Raw genomic sequence first — 21,916 nt, forward strand, 5'->3', positions numbered from 1 at the left:
TATAACTGAATCACCTTTCTATATAGCAGAAATTAACACATTATAAATCAACTACACTTCAATAAAATATATATATGAAAAAAGAAATTGCCAAGGTAGCTATATCCCCTCAACATTTCATTTAAAAATTTTTCAAACCAACAGAAGAACTGCAAGAGTAGTAAAATGAATACCTCATCTTTACCTAGATTTGCCAATTTTGGCACATTTCCTTTATTTCTGTGTTTTGTGGGTGTGTATAACTATTAGCATTATTTGCTGAATTATTTGAGAGGAAGTTGCAGATACCATGACCCATCTTAACAATTTAATCTCGTTTTTAATAAGCAGCGTGCGAAGCAGGGGCAATGGGAACATAGAGCTGTAAACAAATTCTTTAATTTACTTGATTTAATATTAATAATCTGCTTCCAGGCTTGAAAAAATAGTGACAGTAATATATAGTTTGACTGAGAAAAAAACCAACATCTCTTTGTCTTTATAAGTTGATAAACTCTAGTACCTTAGACCCTCACTCAGACATAATGAGAAAACACTGTTTACGAAAACAGTTTTACTCTATCCTGTTTCCCAGACTCATCCCAAACACCAGAACATTTAAAACCAAAATGCTTCCTGGACTCATCTCAAGCCATATAATTTCTAAAACACAAAACATTTTGAAAAACATCAGATTTCACAAATTTGTAAAATTCCGATAATTTCAAAAAAGACTTAAGGAGATTTAAATATATACAATATAACTATCTCTCTCACTAGAAAATTAGATCCTCAAGGGCAGGATCTAATTTTTTCTGTTTTGATCAATACAGTATCCTCAATACCTTGAATAATGCCTAGCATATAGTATGAACTCAATAATAAATATTTATTGAATCAGAGATTTTTTTTTAAAGTTAGAATATGGGAAAAAGGAAAGTGAGACTAGACATAGCAAGATAAAATCAGAAATCGGTTTACTATGTAATAAAATATAATCTGTCAGGACCTTAACGTTTTCTAGAGACGGCCATAAATTTGGCCCTGAGTTTTCTAGCCACCATCCCTAAAAAGGAAAAACAAATAAAACATGAATAAAAACAAACTAATTGCTTGGAAGAAGCACAACCATTCTTAGTACTTCTATTTTGTCATATACAATAATCTCATTATATTTTTATTTGTAAAGTGCAGTCTACCTTTAATATCTATCTTAAAAGAAAGTATAGAATAATACAGTGTAGGAAACTACACTAGGCAAGTTTCTAGGACATGTTAGCACTGATCTCAACTCTGCCTCTTAAGTATGTAACCTTGAGTAAATCATTTCACTTGGATTTCAGTTTCAGTGTTCAGCAAACAGACCATAAAAAATGTGTAGGGTATCTTCCACTTTTAACATTCTACGGCCTAAAGGGGAAAGTACCCCTCTTACATACATTAGCAACATGCTTCCATTTTGAAGAGGCTTTGGTACAAAAGAGAGATTCTCATGGCTTTTAATAAAACATAAAAATACATATGATTGGTTTAGAAGTTTGCATAACTTGGTTAACTCAAAGTAGCCTTTCCAGTTCAGGTTATGTCACCCTTAGTCTAATATCTGACAAGATAATCGGAACCTTTACCCATTTGGAAGAAAATTCATGTAACTCTTAATTAACTTCCATAATCCCTCCTTTGCCTTAGATATAGACATCATTTAGTCATTAATAGGTTTTCTTTTTTACAAATTCACTTTGAAAAAAAAGAGTTTTACATTTGTAAAACTGCATCTCCTCTTCCTTTTCTCAGAGTTATAATCTTAAATCATGCTTCCTTAGCTCTCACTAGGACTACTTTAATGACTTCATTTCTTTCCTTCTTTTATTTACTAAATTTTAAACTCTTTTCTCTTTAATCTACTTTAAATGCTACTGCTTAATTATATCCACGCATTCAGATTACTATGCTCTTGTTTCTCTTTTTTTAAAATATATTATTTTTATTTTTGGCTGTGTTGGGTCTTCATTGCTGCACGCAGACTTTCTCTAGTTGTAGCGAGCAGGGGCCACTCTTCGTTGCGGTGCATAGGCTTCTCATTGTGGTGGCTTCTCTTGCTGCGCAGCATGGGCTCTAGGCGCACTGGCTTCAGTAGGTGCAGCACATGGGCTCAGTAGTTGCAGCACGCGGGCCCTAGAGCATGTGGGCTCAGTAGTTCCAGCGCGTGGGCTCTAGAGCGCAGGATCAGTAGTTGTGGCACACGGGCTTAGTTGCTCCATGGCACGTGGGATCTTCCTGGACCAGGGATCAAACCCGTGTCTCCTGCATTGGCAGGTGGATTCTTAAGCACTGCGCCACCAGGGAAGTTCCCCATATTACTATCCTTTTCAAATATGTTAAATTACCTTTTCTTGTTCAAATAAAATTTTTCTTGCCTTCTCACATTCAAGGCTCTATGCCATTTCTAAACTTTCTCAGGAACAGCTTTTTATCTTAGTGTTGTATGAACTTGGGTAATCAACTTATGTCACATTGTTTTAATCCATAAAATGGGCATAATGCTACTTATCCTACATGAAAGGTTGCTGTGAGCAAAGAAAAAGAATGGCGAAGTGTTCTGAAATATCTAAAACTCTATTACTGGGCAGGCCATACAAATGATAGTTTGATTTCTGTTTCATTATCCCTCACAGCTGTTATTGGCATTCTCCATAGACTGGCACCAAGAATGGCTACTCTTTCAAATAATTACTTGACACAACTATTCTCAACTTAAAAATCTTTAACAAGGACTATTTCACCCAATAATATCAAAAGCAGATTTATTTTTATTGCAACTTAATACAACCAAAATGTTTTCAATAACGGAAACTGAAATTAGTAATTTTGAAATGTATAGTTAAAATAATATTGGAGGCCTTAATCACTGATAAATACACACTTTACCTTTCTTCCAATCTGTACTCCTGGGGTGTCTGCTTCCACAATAAATCCAGTAAAGGCTTTACTAGCAGGAGCCTTAGGATCCAGATCAGAACGAGCCAATAAAAAATACCTAATACACATATACATACATGATGATAGATAATAGTATCAGCAGATAACATATGGTGACTCCCATCTCAGTTAATCCTCCCAACAATCCCAATTATTATTACTCCCATTTTATAGATGAAGAAATGAAGAATCAGAGAGGTTTAAAAGTTCACCCAGGCCACATACTTACAACACGGCAGAGCTAGTATTTCACCCCACATTTACTTCTTAACTAATATGGTATCTAACTTTTTTGTAGTTTGATTGACAAGTAAAAATTCCTTGTATCAAGATGACATAAAATAAAGTATGTATGTGTTGGAACTGTCACTTTTTCTTTCCCAAAACTAGTATAAGTATTTAAGGGACAAGTTATCTGGAAAAGGAGGATAAATGGGGCTGCCTGTGAAAAGAAATGAGATAGTGACCCCTATGTTCTGACTACTGTCCTCTTCATGCAGCAAAATCAGAGTTTGTGTTACAGCTGAATTATGAATATCTCCTGGGTTTTCTCTCCAGAAGAATTCTTCCCAGGAAGATTTAAAAATAAAACATGAGGAAAAAAGGCAAAACATCCAAATATCCATGTAACCCATGTTCTAAATAGCCTGGTATAGGAGAATTTTTTTTTTAATTTCTTAAACAACTAATTTATTTTCTATGCTTAAAACTAATAAACTGGGCTTCTCTGGTGGCACAGTGGTTGAGAGTCCGTCTGCCGATGCAGGGGACACAGGTTCGTGCCCCGGTCCGGGAGGATCCCACATGCCTCTGAGCGGCTGGGCCTGTGAGCCATGGCGGCTGGGCCTGTGCATCCAGAGCCTGTGCTCCGCAACGGGAGAGGCCACACAGTGAGAGGCCCGCGTACCGGAAAAAAAAAAAACGAATAAACTATCATCTACTCTACAGTTTCACTTAATAGTTTAAAAAATAGTAAAAATTGTTTTATAGTTTCATATATTACCTAATTTGTCTTACTACATGATGCGCTGTACTTAATTCTTAAAATTGTGAAAGCTTCTACTTGCATTGTTGGATTTCCCTCAACTTGCTACATTTTAATCGTTTCTTCACTTTTTTATTACTTGTGATATTATGATAACTTACTTAAAGATAATGATATAGCACTCCATAATACTGGACACTCATAAAGTGATTGACATATTTAAAATAAACAGTAAACTCACTCTCAGGAATAATGCTTTTCTTGCCAAAAAATAGCACCGAAGAGCACACATATATAATCAGAATTTTTGCAGACAAGGAAAGATAGCCCATTTTTAGTTCATTATACCAATCACCAGGTCCTTCTTCTATAAGTTTCTATTTATATACTTGTAGTGATGAGTAAATACATTTTTCCCATGACCACTTAACACACACTAGATAGAACTGTTGTTGAAATTCTTGTGCTTATGTTGAGCTATACTTTACATTTTTCTCACTTTAACACATTTATTCTAAACTGACTTTTGAAGCAAACATACAAGCCTACTCTTCCATGTATGAGACATTATTTTAAAAATTTTTAAATTCTTCCTACACAACCAAATCTAATTCCTTTACTCTTCATAGGACATGTTTTCTGTGCTCACCCTAATGAAGGACATTTACTTGCTTCTGAATTTATTTCATTTTGTCAATGCATGTCTTAAAAAGTGTTGCCCAGAACTGTTACCATTTTTTTCCTACTTGTTTGATGCTATACTTCTATTACTTCAGCAAGAAATTACATTTGCTTCTTAAAGGCAGATACATCACACTGTTGATTCCTATAGAACCTTTCTTCATCTTTTTTCCACAAATAATGCTATCAAATATGTTTTCCTTCAACATTTTATGTTAATACAAAGGATTTTATGATCCTTTGTTGAACTTCATGTCATTATTTTTGGACCTATATATTTGGACCTTTTAGATTTTATTAAAGTAAAATTCTGTCCTCTCTAAACTTATTGCTCAGAAGCAGAGAAATGTGCTATACCAATGGCTTTCCTTTTTCCTCAGAATCTTAGGGGAATGGTTCCAAGGAGATCCTGGTATGGGCTAGGGAGAGTGGGGGTAGTAAGCCAAGTAGAGGGAACTCTAGCTTTCCTAATCAGATTCAACCAGAGCAGGTGTTTTTGTTTTATTTTATTTTACAAATTAAACTTCTGATACAATTTGAAGAAATAGTTCAGAGCTTAAGAATAGTTTGTGAAAATCACTGAACTATTTATAATCCTTTATGGACCCTCCAGTTCCATGAATAAAACTTGTCTTAATTGTGGTAGTTTAATAATAAAGGAAGGAGAGAGGGGGAGATTCTGAATATAAAGCATTTAAGAATCAATATAGAGAGGTTTTAAACAACATACCAATTAGCTTTTCCTCCATTGGTTATCCACATCTTCTGACCATTAATAATATACTCATCTCCTTTTTTTTCTGCTTTGGTCTTTATAGCAGCTACATCAGAGCCTGCTCCAGGTTCTGTTACACAGTAGGCCTTGAATATATGGAAACAAGAGAAAATAATTATATGTTAATTATTAAATTATGAACATTTAGAACCAGGAGGGTATTTTATTTTTTAAGTCAGTATTTTAAATACTTTAAAATACTTAACAATAAAATGTTCTTACAGAATCAAACTACTCAAATGTAAAAACATTTAATATGTAATTTAAAACTAGATGTAGGATACCAATAAACCATATCAAAAATTACAATGTTAGGTATCTTCAACAAAGTTAAATAAATTTCACACGAACTCATTCATCCAAACATTTATTGAGTAGTATCTACCATTTACCAGGTTATGAAGGAGGTGATGGAAAAGCCAGAGATGAAAGACATCCTGTCTTCAAGATTTTTACAATGTAGCAGTGGAGATGAATATTATATTGTAATTATATATCTAAGTATTAAAGTCACACACAATGGGCTTAAGAAACTATCTTAGCTTTAGGGTGTCAGAAAGCTTCCCAGAGGTGATGTTTAAATTAGGTCTCAAAAAGGAAAAGGAATTCTTAGGGGGTAAGGAAAAGGGGGAATGTGTATTCCAGGAAGAAGTAATACATATGCAATGATGCCGAGATAAGAAGCAGGGTTACTCAGTGTTTGTGATACAAAAGTACCAGATTCTATGCATTCTGTGCATGTAAGGGAATGGTAGAAATTAGTCTGGAAAGAAAAGAAGGGAACAGATGACAAAGAACACTTTATATTACACTAAGAAGTTAAATTTTTATCTGGTGGAAAAAGGGAAGCCTCTTAAGGCTCTTCAACAGATGTGTGACAAAATGTAAGCAGAATGGATAAAGGGAGTGGTGGAAGGCAAGCAATGGGTAGCTGAAGTTCATTCAAGTTTACTGAGTGACAGGTACTGGGAATACAAGGCCTAAAGACACAAGCTCCTTACCCTTAAGGTACTTATAGTCCAAAGAGAGAAACCTTAACAGTTAATTTTAATTCAAAGTAGTAAGGGTACATAGGGACATTAGAAATGACCACTTAGACCTGTAGGGGGTGGGAGGTGATGAGTGGTAAGGAAGATGAAAAGAAGAATAATAAGTAATACTCGTTGAAGGAGATAAGTCTTGAAGGACAAATAAGTGAGGCAAGCAGATCTAGGCATGGAAGAATGAAACAGCAGTTGTACAAGGCAAAGTACTAGCAGTTCAGTACTAGAATGTAAAGTATGAAACTGAAAGCCATGAAAACAGGCTAAAAAGGCAGGCAGGGACCTGGTCCTGGAGGCTGAGGTGTATGCCATGCTAAGGAGAGCAGACTTTTATGCATTCAACAAAAGTTTATCAAACACTTGCTATTGTGCCACAGAACCTGGGCTTCAGGGAAATCCAGAGCAGCCTAGTGTGCAAAAGTGAGGAATATACATGCATTTTTCTGAGGATGTCAGATTCTAAAACGGGTTCACAAACTAAAAAAAATATATTAGATACCACTGCTATTGATGAAATGGAAACACAATGTTTTTGTAAATGCAGGAAAGTGACAGATTTACATTTTAGATAGTTTATTATTACAGAAGTATAAAGGACAGATTTAAGGGGAGATAATAATAATAACTTTTTACTATCTTCCAGGTGCTGTTCTGAGTACTTGACTCATTTAAACCTCACAATAATCCTTATGACACAAGTACTAGGTATCTACATTTTATAAATAAGGAAACTGAGACAGTGAGGTTAAGTAATTTTCCCAAGTTCACAGATCTAGTAAGTGGCATAAATACCTACATAAGACTGGAGTTAGGGACACAAATTATGCAAGAAAGCAAGCTTAAACTAAGAAGCAAGATAAGGCAAGAAGATAAGATGAAGTTTAGAATTGTGGTGTGAAATCCACAGGACACAATGACTGAATAGGATGTTGGGGAGCTAAAGAGGATGTTATGATGACTCAATTTTTTAGTTTAGGAAGCTTCCAATTAGGGATAATCTCTAAGAGAAGCAGTACTATAGAGTGGGAAGAAAATAATTTGGTTTGGGACACACTTCGCTTAAGATATTTGAGTCTAGGGCTTCCCTGGTGGCGCAGTGGTTGAGAATCTGCCTGCCAATGCAGGGGACATAGGTTCGAGCCCTGGTCTGGGAAGATCCCACATGCCGTGGAGCAACAAGGGCCGTGAGCCACACTACTGAGCCTGCGCGTCTGGAGCCTGTGCTCTGCAACGAGAGGCCGCGACAGTGAGAGACCCACACACCGCGATGAAGAGTGGCCCCCACTCACCACAACTAGAGGAAGCCCTCACATAGAAACGAAGACCCAACACAGCCAAAAATAAGTAAATTAAATAAATAAATAAATAAAAATACAAGTTGAAAAAAAAACATATTTGAGTCTAGCTAGGAAGAAATGTCTAATAGATAAGTTCATATAGGAGGGTAAAGGTCAGGGGAGAGATAAGGGCTGGAACTGGAGACTTAATAGACTACTCAGTGAATATACCAAAACTTAACACAAGACAGGGAGACTGATTTGCCAATTTAAGTCAAGAGTAAGCTTTATGTAAATCAACAGTGCTAATGCTATAAGCTATATTTACAAAAGAATAGTATCTACCTCTTCCTATCTTTGTGCTCTTTACAGAATTCTTGGATGACACCTTTGGTCCAGAAGACCTTAATTAAGAAGAAAATACAGATTTATGGGAAAGAGACCTGGAAAATCTCAAAGAGACACATCTTTATTGCAACCCTCTGGATCTGTGAGAGAGAACAGGGCCCAGAAGGATCAGCTCCGGACTTGCTCCAACCCGACGCTTTCAGTAACTCCCTTCTCTTCAAGCTCCCCACTCAGCCCAACATTTTAATCTTTCAGTCTTTCTCCCTCCTTCATCATCCTCTGTTTATTCACCTTTTCCATTCCCTTGTCTCATTTTCTCATTCTTTCTGATTGCCCTGCTCTCTCACACTCATATCCCCTTGCAGATCATCTTTCTGTTGGAGACTATACTGATGGCCTATTTCCAAGAGCAGCAGGTTTGAATCAGCTCCAGTTTAAAATGAAGGTGGGGGGTGGGGGCAAGGCCAGGAGGGGATATTAAAAAAAAAAAAGTATCTAAAATAAGAGTGATGGAACCATGCTACTCGGTACTCATCAGACCATACTAGAGTACTATATTTAGCTCTATAATAATATTTTTGAGTCAATGATTACTAAGAAGGCGGTGGGACTTTACTGTGTTGTATGAAGAGAAGATGAAAAAATTGGGGCTAGTTTGCTTAGAAAAAAGTAAGATCCACATGACAGCCATATTAAAATACCTGAAGGGCTATACAGCCAAGGGAGAGGATTTGAATTGATAGGAGAAAACTAGTGTGAAATTATTCAAACTTATTGAACACCTATTATGGTATCAGGTGGTGAAGTTATAAAAGGAAATGACACAATCCTTTCCCTCAGGAGCATGCAATCTAGAAGAGCTTTCTAACAGTCAGGGACACTTCTAAATGGAGCTGCTTCAGGAAGTTGAGACTCCTAGACATGAAAACATGAGCTAGACGGCCTTTTCACAGGTGTGCTATAGAGGAGATTCAGGTGTCATGTAGGTTAACTGCATTACTCTTCTACCTAGATGTTCAAAGATGTTTTCAGCATCACAACAAAAAAAGTATTATACAAATGAACTGCCCAGAAAAGATAACTCTTTAAAGTACCAAAATTTTATTTTAAGTAACTTTGGGAATTTCTTTTCCTCTGAAATATGCTATTAGACATTCCTCTCCTTTATAATAAGGCATAGTTTTTATTTTTTTTTAACTTTTTCATAAATTTATTTTATTCTTACTTATTTTGGGCTGTGTTGGGTCTTTGTTGCTGCACGCGGGCTTTCTCTAGTTGCGGCAAGCGGGGGCTACTCTTCGCTGCAGTGCGCGGGCTTCTCATTGCGGTGGCTTCTCTTGTTGTGGAGCACGGGCTCTAGGCACGAGGGCTTCAGTAGTCGTGGCTCGCAGGCTCGAGAGTGCAGGCTCAGTAGTTGCGGCGCACGGGCTTAATTGTTCCACGGCATGTGGGATCTTCCCAGACCACGGCTCAAACTCCTGTCCCCTGAGCTGGCAGGTGGATTCTTAACCAATGTGCCACCAGTGAAGCCCAAGGCATAGTTTTTAGAACTTATGAAGTGTATGAGTTTGTGTGTTTCTATGCACAACGGCTGGCTCTTCAGAGTTGTTCTTGTCTTATTTGATTGTTTCCTAGTAAGTAAAATTAATTTTATAATGCTCTTTCAGCAGAAGCCATTTTTGTTTCCAGTGCAACTTGTTCTCTTAAGTCAAGCAAATTAATAACATTTATGCATAATTATTTATGAAGAATTTATTATTAATTTGCATAATTCTATGAATTCTATAATTCTATGAATAATACATTTTGGGTAAGGATCTAAGGGTCTACCAGATTGTTAACCTATGAGCAGGAACCCAGTTTTGGCGGGGTTTTTATTTATTTATTATTTTTTTTGTGGGGGGGCTGTGTTGGGTCTTCGTTGCTGTGCATGGGCTTTCTCCAGTTGCAGCGAGCGGGGGCTACTCTTTGTTGCAGTGTGCGGGCTTCTCATTGCAGTGGCTTCTCGTTCTTGTGGAGCACAGGCCTTAGGCACATGGGCTGCAGTAGTTGTGGCATGCGGGTTCAGTAGTTGTGGCTCACTGGCTCTAGAGCGCAGGCTCAGTAGTTGTGGCACACAGGCTTAGCTGCTCCGCGGCATGTGGGATCTTCCCAGGCCAGGGCTCGAACCCGTGTCCCCTGCATTGGCAGGCAGATTCTTAACCACTGTGCTACCAGGGAAATCCCAAGAGCCCAGTTTTATTCATTGTTTTATTCCAAGTCCACCTGGTACACAGTATTCAAATATTTAAAAGAATGAGTAGAACATTATACTTTTCTTTATTAGTGATGATACCACCACCTTATCTTTGTATAGTTTACTAAACAATTTTGCATTCATTCTCTACTAATTTTTTCTTTTTTGCCTTACACTCTAAAGTGACTGGAGGTAGTTCATATAACGCATGCTTTTTAAAAAATCAGGAATGAAGTGAAAATAAAGATAAACCGGAAATAATAATATACTACAACACACGCTTCGAGGTTCAAATAATTACTAATGGAGGACTATAAAACTGTCTCTGTGCTTCCTACTTACCAAAACAAAAAAAATACTATACTGTAGTTACAAGTGTAAACTGCCTATAAGCTGAAGTCTGGCATATAGCAGGGAATTCAGATATTGAGTAAATGAATGGATGAATGAATGGCAGTTAAGGAAAACAAAGTATCCCCTGGCCATGAGGTATGAAAGAAATTACTATATTTTTGCAAAAGGGACACTATGTGAAGATATTCTTATAAAAACATAAGCATTTTGTTTTATGTTTACTATATCCTTTTTAGATGTTGTATGACCAAAATAGGTGTGTATAACAATACAGAAGAAAATACAGAAGAGACTTTGAGGCTAAGTAACTATATAAGATCATATTGCTATTATATGGCTTGAAGCCAGGTCTTAGGACCCCAAGTTCAGTGTTCAGTTACATTTCAGCTACTTCTCAGTTCCACTGGAAATACATGGTTTTATGACAAGAGTTTTCTTTACCACTGTTACGCTTTTTCAGACACTTATGAGTTCTTAGACCAAGTAAGTTTACTGAATGTCTTGCCCATAACAAGCTTGTCCTAGTAGTCTAATACTTGTTTCCAGGTGTCTAATACTGCATATATTTTAGGTATATACTTTTTAAAATATATACTATATTTTAGGTATATACTTTTTGAAAGATTTAATCCAATCTTTGAAAAATAAATATGGTTTCTAACTTATTATTGATATTTTAATACTATATGTGTAATATATATGCAATAATACAATTAGTTTTGATTTTTAGAAAATGTTTTTGCACTAAGTGGTATTAAAAAATAATTATAGTATCATCCTGATTTATTTCTGTACTCACTTTCCTCAGCAAGAGTATAACTGATCACATGATCTGGTAAGAGATTAAGTCTTACGAACATGCACTAACACTGTAACTGTAAATTAAATCCAAAAACTTATCATCTTTTTCTGTATCAATTTTTACCATGACATTATTATTATTATTTTTTTTTATTGGCTGCTTCAGGTCTTAGTTGTGGTATGTGGGATCTTCGTTGAGGCATGCAGGATCTTTCATTATGGCACATGGGCTTCTCTCTTGTTGTGGCATGCAGGTTTTCTCTTCTCTAGTTGTGGAGCACAGGCCCCAGAACGTCTGGGCTCTGTCGTTGAGGCACGTGGGTTCCAGAGCACATGGGCTCTGTAGTTTGCAGCATGCAGGCTCTCTAGTTGAGGCACACGAGCTCAGTAGTTATGTCGCACGGGCTCAGTGGCCCTGAGGCACGTGGGATCTTAGTTCCCTGACCAGGGATCAAACCCACGTCCCCTGCATTGTAAGGTGGATTCTTTACCACTGGACCACCAGGGAAGTCCCCTACCATGACATTATTATTTTTTTTTTAATAAATTTATTTATTTATTTTTGGCTGCGTTGGGTCTTCGTTGCTACGTGTGGGCTTTTCTCTAGTTGCGTCGAGGAGGGGCTACTCTTCGTTGCAGTGCATGGGCTTCTCATTGCAGTGGCTTCTCTTGCTGCGGAGCATGGGCTCTAGGCACGTGGGCTTCAGTAGTTGTGATGCACGGGCTCAGTAGTTGGCTCGTGGGCTCTAGAGCGCAGGTTCAGTAGTTGTGGCACACGGGCTTAGCTGTACCGCAGCATGTGGAATCTTCCCAAACCAGGGCTCGAACCCATGTCCCCTGCATTGGCAGGCGGATTCCTAACCACTGCGCCACCAGGGAAGTCTGACATTATTTTTAAAAGCAAAAATCTAAGGAATTTAAATATTCAACAATAGGGAATAGTACATCAATTAGATAGCATATTATGTAGTCATAAATATCACAGTATTTAAAAAGTAGAACATAAGAAAATGCTCGTTATGTTAAAAAGGATGTAAAACTGCATATATAATATGACATTAATTGTGAAAAATACATCTATATGTATTAAAAAATCTAATAGAGTATACAATAAGACAGTTATAGCAGTTAACTTCATATCTGAGGGATTACAGATGTTTTTGTTCTTCTTCATACCTTTCTAAATCTTCTATACTATTTTAACAATCTGAAAGTTTTTAAAATATTAATTCTAAAAAGTTTAAATAAAACATATTATATGTAGTATAATTTTATAAATATTATTGAGAGTTAACTGACTCTCAGTAGAAATTAATCAATATTTTTCATTAATATACTTATTGACTATTTTCTTTTTCACCCTTGGATTCATATTTTGAGTACATCAATTGCACTAGATACATATTTGAATAATATTATGCACTAGAAGGGGGAAAATGTACAGTAAACCTTTATTAATTCAGAAGTTAGAATAATTTAGGGACTAGAGTGAATGTATTTTTACATGTAAAAATTATATTATGTTATTATATTAATAACAAAGCTGCCAAAGAAATGTTTAAAATACTTGAACTGTTTAAAATGTTTAAAATACTTGAACTACTTTTAAAGACTCTAATATTTTAGAAATACCTATTTATAAACAGTAAGATAATTACAAATATTCATATCAGTGTATAAGTTAGGTTCTCCAAAGCATCTCTATGCTACAATTTTTTAGCCTATTTCTAATATTATATACATTACAAGAAAAGAATCTGGATGTTTCACACAATTCTTAGACAATATTGAGAATTAGCCTACTAAGTAACTCCCACCTGTTAAAACAAATTGACAACTAAGTAGGAAATACATATAAATGTCTTCATAAGTTTACCTGAAATTTAGGTACCTGAAATAAATAAAAAACATTTATTTTCAAATACTACTTTCTACTCTTTCAGACCAATTCTCACAGTTAGCTCAAAATGATAACAATTTACTATATTTTGGTATCACAATCACACCCTAGACTGAAATCTATTTGACTAATAACCAAAAGAAAGAAAAATCCTATGTAAAGTCACTTTCAGTATAGAATTGCAGCATGCATGTGTGTAAAATGTATAAGAATATCTTACACAAAAAAATCCAATTTAGGGACTTCCCTGGCAGTCCAGTGGTTAAGACTCTGTGCTTCTACTGCAACGGGCACAGATTTGATCCCTGGTTGGGGAACTAAGATCCCGCATGCCTCACGGCACAGCCAAAATTAATTCCAATTTAAAAATTTGCTGAGGGCTTCCCTGGTGCTGCAGTGGCTGAGAGTCCGCCTGCCGATGCAGGGGACATGGGTTCATGCCCCGGTCCAGGAAGATCCCACATGCTGCGGAGCGTCTGGGCCCGTGAGCCATGGCCGCTGAGCCTGCGCGTCCTGACCCTGTGCTCCGCAACGGGAGAGGCCACAACAGTGAGAGGCCCACGTACCGCAAAAAAAAAAAAAAAAAAAATTGTTGAGTAGTTCTCAGAAAATTAAATAAAATCTATAAATATCCTCCTGAAGTCACTCAGTGATTCAACAAACTAAACTGCTATCTTTTCAGTCATATTAATTTCTTATTAGTTCAAAAAACTACTAGTTCAAACACCTACTGTCATGTATTCCATCTGAACTTCCTGACACAACTGCTCAGTTCTAGAGCTCTGGAGTGCTCCATTAAGTAGCTATTACTCTCCTGGAAATAAGCAAGAGGATTATTTTATGACACTTTCTGGCATCCCAGAAACATCATTGTACCTAAATATGTTGCTTTTGCCTTAATGTGCTGTAGCTCAGTGTATACATACAGACTGAAAAGGAAAAAGAGCACACTTATTCACTTCTTTAAATGTGAAATAAAGCAGCAGCTACACATACTCACACACATCATTGGCTCCTCAGTCAGTCTCCCCAAATATTTCTTTTGTTGTTGATCATTTCCAGCAATAATAACAGGCATTTGCTATCAACCAAAGAAAAGTGATATTAAAAAAGCAAGATATTTTAAAATTAGGTATGTAAATTGAAATACTTAATTCAAAACATGAGAACTATTTTTCCCCAAGGGTAAGTCCAAAGAATTGGCCTTTATTCTGCCTCTAAGTTAGAGAGCTAAAACCACAAGGATATAAATCTATTAATCCAAGTATTTTCATAAAACAAAGTTATATAGAACTTGTTGGTAATATATAAAAATCTACTGTAATAAGATACACAAGTAGAGAATTAAATTTACGGACTTCCCTGGTGGCACAGTGGTTAAGAATCCACCTGCCAATGCAGGGGACACGGGTTCGAGCCCTGGTCCGGGAAGATCTGACATGCCGCGGAGCAACTAAGCCCGTGTGCCACAACTACTGACCCTGCGCTCTAGAGCTCGTAAGTCATAACTACTGAGCCCATGCACCACAACTACTGAAGCCCACGTGCCTAGAGCCCGTGCTCCGCAACAAGAGAAGCCACGCAATGAGAAGCCTGCGCACTGCAATGAAGAGCAGCCCCCACTAGCTGCAACTAGAGAAAGCCTGCATGCAGCAACGAAGACCCAATGCAGACAAAAATAAACAAACAAAAAAAGAATTAAATTTACAATAAATGACATGGTATATATGATCAGGTGTCCTAAGAATTACTCACTAAATTTCAGCATTGCCAGCAGTGGCAGCAAGCCATCCCAATCCTTCTCCTGAATGCCCTTACATAAGAATTGCCACTGAAGCCACAGCCAAAGTGTACAGTTTCCCACAGAGACAGCTAGGACTCCAAGTACTAAATACAACAGCCAAAATGATCAACTCATGGAAAAGAACTCCAGGCTTCACTGCAGAATCTTGTGTTCCTTTTTAAAGAAAACTGTGTTCCACCAGCTAACCTAACTTAGCAGTACTGTTTCATTAACAACAGCTCAGTTAAGCAATTCATTTTCTAGGTAACTTACCCCCAGAGAATTTCCTTCAATAGCAGTCTGAACCCCTGTACATCCATAAGCCATTTCTTCAGTAATTAGACAGCTATCAAAAGTTCCAAGTCCAAGACCTCCTACAGTATCAAAATGTTTTGACAAGAGCCCATTATAATATATAGCACACCTCAACAGAAATAAGGGTCAACTATTTAAATTACTTCCAATATAACCTAATTGATTTTAACAGCAAATTTGCAAAAACAGTATCTATAACACTAGAAACTAAAAGTTTTCTGGCTAGTACAGTAACAAAGTATACTTCTCTAAAATAAGTTTTAAAATTTCAAAAAATTCTCTTACTATTTGTAATCTGGACCTGTCTTCCTGTTTCAGCTTGATTTTGTAAAAACTTGATTCAACTCTGCTAAAATTTTAACCTTTTGACTGACGAAAGGAGTGAAAGGAAAGTCTCAATAAAATGTAAAATCAAAGGTAGAATTAAAATGCAACAAATCAACTAACTGTAGAGATAGACGTTACCAAGGATTAGGATCAAGTTAACATCGGAACCAGTTATAAAGAAGGAAGAATGCCTCTAAGTGTTGAGTACAAGGCTTCTAAAAGCTGACAAATACTGAAGTCTGAACAGTGGCACAAAGGTAGAAAACCATTTAATGGCAAAAAATATTTGAAAGAATGACTGAATAGAATTTCAAAATTCTTCTTGTACATAGGCATTCTAGAATTAAAAATGTAAAGAAAGCTTACCACAACTTTCTGGAATGTGTGTATTCAATAAACCAAGTTCCCAGGCTCTTTTAATTAGTGGGACAGGGTACTGAAAGAAAAAAATAATAATAAAGATAAAAGTCAGTTACATTTAAAATCTATTTATATTTAAAATCTTGTAAAATATGTCAAAGACTTTTCTCTCCTTAAAATGCATAAACCTACCTCGCCAGTCTTATCGTATTCTGCAGCAACTGGGATTATTTCCTCCCTGGCAAATTTACGAGCAGTAGCTTGAAATTCTTTCTGCTGTTCAGTGAACGCTAAGGGAAAGTTATTTAGAAAACATTAAAATAGGACAATGAGTTGAGGGAAATGAAGTATGTGGAAATTTATATTTATAATGGAGACTTTAAACCTTGATAACAAGAAAGTCAGACTACAATGTGCCTTCAGACTAATCAAGATTTCACTGTGCTATGTGAATAAATCTATATCGATACTCATGCCAAAAAAGTAGGTAAGATTTCTAGCTTTTACAAATGAGTAACAGATATAAACTTGAGTTTTCCTCTTCCAAGTGTTAAGGTAAAAACAATTTTTCTTACTTATTATTAGTTCCAAAGCAGACTCATCAAACTTTGACTAACACTGAAATAAAAATAATACATATGACAATGCCCTGATCTCAAGAATCAATCTAATTAGGGAGATAAGATATGACCAGTGACCATAAACCAATAAAACTTGTTCCAAAATATCATATAATACTAATATCATAATTTCAATTTTACTCCTCCTTTAAACTCAGATAATTTAAGCTTATAAATTAGCACAAAGCAACTGGCAAAAGTGGTGGGAAAGCTTCTCAAATTAATGAAGTGAATAGGGTGACTGGACCGAGGACAGAAGCCAATTACCACCATACTTTTAAAAATCCATACTATCAAAGGATAGGTAAAATTTTAAAAAGATATAGGGTATTTCAGGTAAGAAGAATGAGAAAAAAGGCAGAAAGGCAAGAATGAGCAAGAATGTTCAGGAGTATAGTAATCATTTCTATAGGGATGTATGAAATAAAATGTAAAAGACATTAGAAATTCGGTGTTGAATCTCTCATTGTATAAATAAGGAAACAAAAGCCCAGACTAAGAAAACGATAGCTCCAGAGTCTTACAATGAATTAGCAATAAAAGTATACTTAGCGTTTCAGTCTAGTGTTCTCTACATCACAACTTTACTTCTAAAATTGGGGCCAATTCGTATCAAAATTGTGAGTGGGTAAAGGGGAAGGCAAGGATCTATTACGTATTATTTGAGAACCTACTTTGATACAGTTACTATGTGCTAGGACTTCACATATGTCATATAATTTAATCTTCAAATAAATCCTCTGTTGTAGATATTATCCCCATTTTATAGCTAAACAACCAGGTGCAACTGGTCATAGGTGTTATCCCTATTCCTTTTCTTGAGCTCCACAATCTCCCTCCTAAACACTTGTATCTATCTCATCTTCTGTCAGTCAGCGAACAACCATAGATTTCTCCTGCTAGTCTCTTACTATTGAGTATGAATCTGTACGTGACAAACTGAAACTAAGGAGCAACCATACCAAACCTATGCTAACATCTCAATAAGAAAATAAGATCCAGTGTCCCAAACTGCTATCCTCATGCTGTTTCAAAATTTTCACTTAATTCTGTTAAAAAAAAAAAAAACTTTATAAAGATGTTAACAATCTTAAAAAATAAAACAAAAACCAAAAATGATAACCCTAGGGAGTTTTGAGTTTGTTATTTCTACCTGGGTGTGAGTTAATTATCTCAGCTGCCTTTTAACTATTTTCTGAGACCAAGTGAACTGAGAAAATGGGTTTTCAACTAGAGGAAAGGTAATAATTTTGAAGCAAAAAGCACTTTAGGGGGCAAAGGATGCTGAAGAAAGGGATTATTTTTCAAATTTTTTGCCTGGGTGGGGCTCTTCATTTTAGAGAGAAAAGGGAAGCAAAATCTTATTCCTTTTCCCTCCGACACCACATGGCTCCCTGATCCCAAAACTGAGAACCACATGTACTAGCACCAAACTGCAGTTCAGATATATTATGGACAAACCAGGCTCTGGCTTATTAGCAGGCACCTAGCACCTTGTAACTAATAAGTGTTTAAGAAGTATTTGTTGCATTCATTTCTAAGTTGAAGACTAGTCATATGTAGCAGTGAATGTGTTATTTATTTGGGGATATATACTTAAGAAAAATGGCAGAAATATATATGTATGCTGCTAATACAGATTTATGTATAGAGTATTATGATGGAGAAGAAAACAAGATCAGGAAGAATGGGTATGACTAACTGTGAACAACCTGTGGATGGTGATTGGTTCTATTCACTTACAGACATTACTAAGTTTGTTTACAAACATGTTTCAGATAAATACATATAAAAAGCTGCATACATACAACAAACAAAAGTTTAAAATCAAAACACAGAACAAAACATATACCAAAACTAAATCCTGATCCAGGTTCACGGTGTTGGACAGCTTTCGTATGTTGTGATCTCCAGTCAAAGCGAGAAAGACTTCTCAGTACCTACAAAGAACAATTTTATTACAATAAATTTGATAAATTAAACATGAGTCAAATAGAATACTGACAACACAAGTGAGTAGAACAGCTTCTTTGACCATATTCAAGAAAACAGTTTAAGTCATTACTTAAATGCCCTCAACAATAATTTGACTTCTGTATTAAGCCAATTATCAGATTATTTGAACACCTATCATAAAGGAAATTCTTTTTTAAAAAAATGCAATGTGGAGAGATTGGTTCAAGATGGCGGAGTAGAAGGATGTGCGCTTACTCCCTCTTGTGAGAGCACCAGAATCACAACTGCTGAACAATCATCGACAGGAAGACACTGGAACTCACCAAAAAAGATAGCCCACTACCAAAGACAAAGGAGAAGCCGAAATAAGATGGGAGGAGGGGCGCAAGCACAATAAAATCAAATCCCATAACCACTGGGTGGGTGACTCACAAACTGGAGAACAATTATACCTCAGAAGTCCACCTACTGGAGTGAAGGTTCTGAGCCCCATGTCAGGCTTCCCAACCTGGGGGTCCAGCAATGGGAGGAGGAATTCCCAGAGAATCAGACTTTGAAGGCTAATGGGATTTGATTGCAAGATTTCAACAGGACTGGGTGAAACAGAGACTCCACTCTTGGAGGGCACAAAGTAGTGTGCACATCAGGACCCAGTGAAGGAGCAGTGACCCTGTAGCAGACTGAACCAGACCTACCTGCTAGTGTTGGAGGGTCTCCTGCAGAGGTGGGGGGTGGTTGTGGCTCACCATGGGGACAAGGACACTGGCAGCAGTTCTGGGAAGTACACCTTGGTGTGAGCCCTCCTGGAGTCCTCATTAGCCCCACCAAAGAGCCAGGTAGGTGCAAGTGCTGAGTCGCCTCAGGCCAAACACCCAACAGGGAGGGAACTCAGCCACACCCATCAGCAGACAAGTGGATTAAAGTTTTACTGAGCTCTGCCCAACAGAGCAACAGCCAGCTCTACCCACCACCAGTCCCTCCCATCAGAAAGCTGGCATAGCTTAGATAGACTCATCCATCAGAGGGCAGACAGCAGAAGCAAGAAAAACTACAATTCTGTAGCCTGTGGAACAAAAACCACATTCACAGAAAGACAGACAAAATGAAAAGGCAGAAGACTATGTACCAGATGAAGGAACAAGACAAAACCCCAGAAAAACAACTAAATGAAGTGGAGATAGGCAACCTTCCAGAAAAAGAATTCAGAATAATGATAGTGAAGATGATCTAGGACCTTGGAAAAATAATGGCAGCAAAGATCAAGAAGATGCAAGAAATGTTTAGCAAAGACCTAGAAGAATTAAAAAACAAACACCTAGGAGAATTAAAGAACAAACAAACAGAGATGAACAATACAATAACTGAAATGAAAACTACACTAGAAGGAATCAATAGCAGAATAACTGAGGCAGAAGAACGGATAAGTAACCTGAAAAACAGAATGGTGGAATTCACTGCAGTGGAAAGAATTAAAAAAAAAGAATGAAAAGAAATGAAGACAGCCTTAGAGACCTCTGGGACAACATTAAACGCAACAACATTCATGTTATAGAGGTATGAGAAGGAGAAGAGAGAGAGAAAGGACCCGAGAAAATATCTGAAGAGATTATAGTCGAAAACTTCCCTAACATGGGAAAGGAAATAGCCACCCAAGTCCAGGAAGCCACCCAAGTCCAGGAAATAGCCACCCAAGTCCAGGGAGCACCCAAGTCCCAGGCAGGATAAACCTAAGGAGAAACACGCCAGGACACACAGTAATCAAACTGACAAAAATTAAAGACAAAGAAAAATTATTAAAAGGAACAAGGGAAAAAGGACAAACAATATACAAGGGAACTCCCATAAGCTTAACAGCTGATTTCTTAGCATAAACTCTACAAGCCAAAAGGGAGTGGCATGATATATTTAAAGTGATGAAAGGGAAGCACCTATAACCAAGATTACTCTACCCAGCAAGGATCTCATTCAGATTCAATGGAGAAAACAAAAGCTTCAGACAAGCAAAAGCTAAGAGAATTCAGCAGCACCAAACCAGCTCTACAACAAATGCTAAAGGAACTTCTCTAAGTGGGAAACACACAAAAGAAAAGGTCCTACAAAAACAAACTCAAAACAATTAAGAAAATGGTGATAGGAACATACATTTCAATAATCACCTTAAATGTGAATGGATTTAATGCTCCAACCAAAAGACACAAGCTTGTTGAATGGATACAAAAACAAGGTCCATGTACATGCTGTCTGCAAGAGACCCAGTTCAGAACTAGGGATGCATACAGACTGAAAGTGAGGGGATGGAAAAAGATATTCCATGCAAATGGAAATCAAAAGAAAGCTGGAGTAGCAACAATCATATCAGATAAAATAGACTTTAAAATAAAGAATGTTACAAGAGACAAGGAAGGACACTACATAATGATCAAGGGATCAATCCAAGAAGAAGATATAACAATTATAAATATATATGCACCCAACATAGGAGCACCTCAACACATAAGGCAAATGCTAACACCTATAAAAGAGAAAATTCACAGTAACACAATAATAGTGGGGGACTTTAACACCTCACTTACACCAATGGACAGATCATCCAGAAAATTAATAAGGAAACACAAGATTTAAAAGACACCATAGACCAGATAGATTCAATTGATATTTACAAGACCATCTGAAAACAGCAGGTTACACTTTCTTCTCAAGTGCACATGAAACATTCTCCAGGACAGATCACATCTTGGGTCACAAATCAAGCCTCAGTAAATTTAAGAAAACTGAAATCATATCAAGCATCTTTTCCGACCACAACACTATGAAATTAGAAATAAATTACAGGGGAAAAAAAAAGTAAAAAACACAAACACATGGAGGCTAAACAATACATTACTAAATAACCAAGAGATCACTGAAGAAATCAAATAGGAAATCAAAAAACACCTAGGGACAAATGACAATGAACACATGACGAAACAAAACCTATGGGATGCAGCAAAAGCAGTTCTAAGAGGGAAGTTTATAGCAATACAATCCTACCTCAAGAAACAAGAAAAATTTCAAATAAACAATCTAACCTTACACCTAAAGAAACTAGAGAAAGAAGAACAAAGAAAACCCAAAGTTAATAGAAGGAAAGAAATCATAAAGATCGGAGCAGAAATAAATGAAATAGAAATAAAGAAAACAATAGCAAAGATCAATAA

General features: G+C 36.6%; 1 protein-coding gene across 3 annotated transcripts in view; it reads right to left on the bottom strand.

Annotated features, from left to right (window-relative positions):
- The window catches only part of ACADM (acyl-CoA dehydrogenase medium chain), a 49,818-nt gene that overhangs the window by 21,406 nt on the left and 6,496 nt on the right, over positions 1-21,916 (bottom strand). The window contains exons 2-8 of one of the 3 annotated variants that reach the window (XM_022581070.3): positions 18,616-18,703; positions 16,336-16,433; positions 16,150-16,219; positions 15,415-15,515; positions 14,359-14,439; positions 5,355-5,485; positions 2,908-3,016 (exon numbers count right to left, since the gene is read on the bottom strand). In XM_022581070.3, coding sequence (XP_022436778.1) covers positions 2,908-3,016; positions 5,355-5,485; positions 14,359-14,439; positions 15,415-15,515; positions 16,150-16,219; positions 16,336-16,433; positions 18,616-18,703 — 678 coding nt within the window. Of the gene's footprint in view, positions 1-2,907; positions 3,017-5,354; positions 5,486-8,064; positions 8,406-14,358; positions 14,440-15,414; positions 15,516-16,149; positions 16,220-16,335; positions 16,434-18,615; positions 18,704-21,916 lie in introns of those variants that run through there. The other 2 variants (XM_089920847.1, XM_089920852.1) reach the window with 2 other exon arrangements.

Source organism: Delphinapterus leucas, chromosome 1 (genome assembly GCF_059928025.1).
Source record: "Delphinapterus leucas isolate spDelLeu-1000000601 "Yukka" chromosome 1, BTC_Dleu_Yukka2, whole genome shotgun sequence".
Classification (NCBI taxonomy): Eukaryota; Metazoa; Chordata; class Mammalia; order Artiodactyla; family Monodontidae; genus Delphinapterus; species Delphinapterus leucas.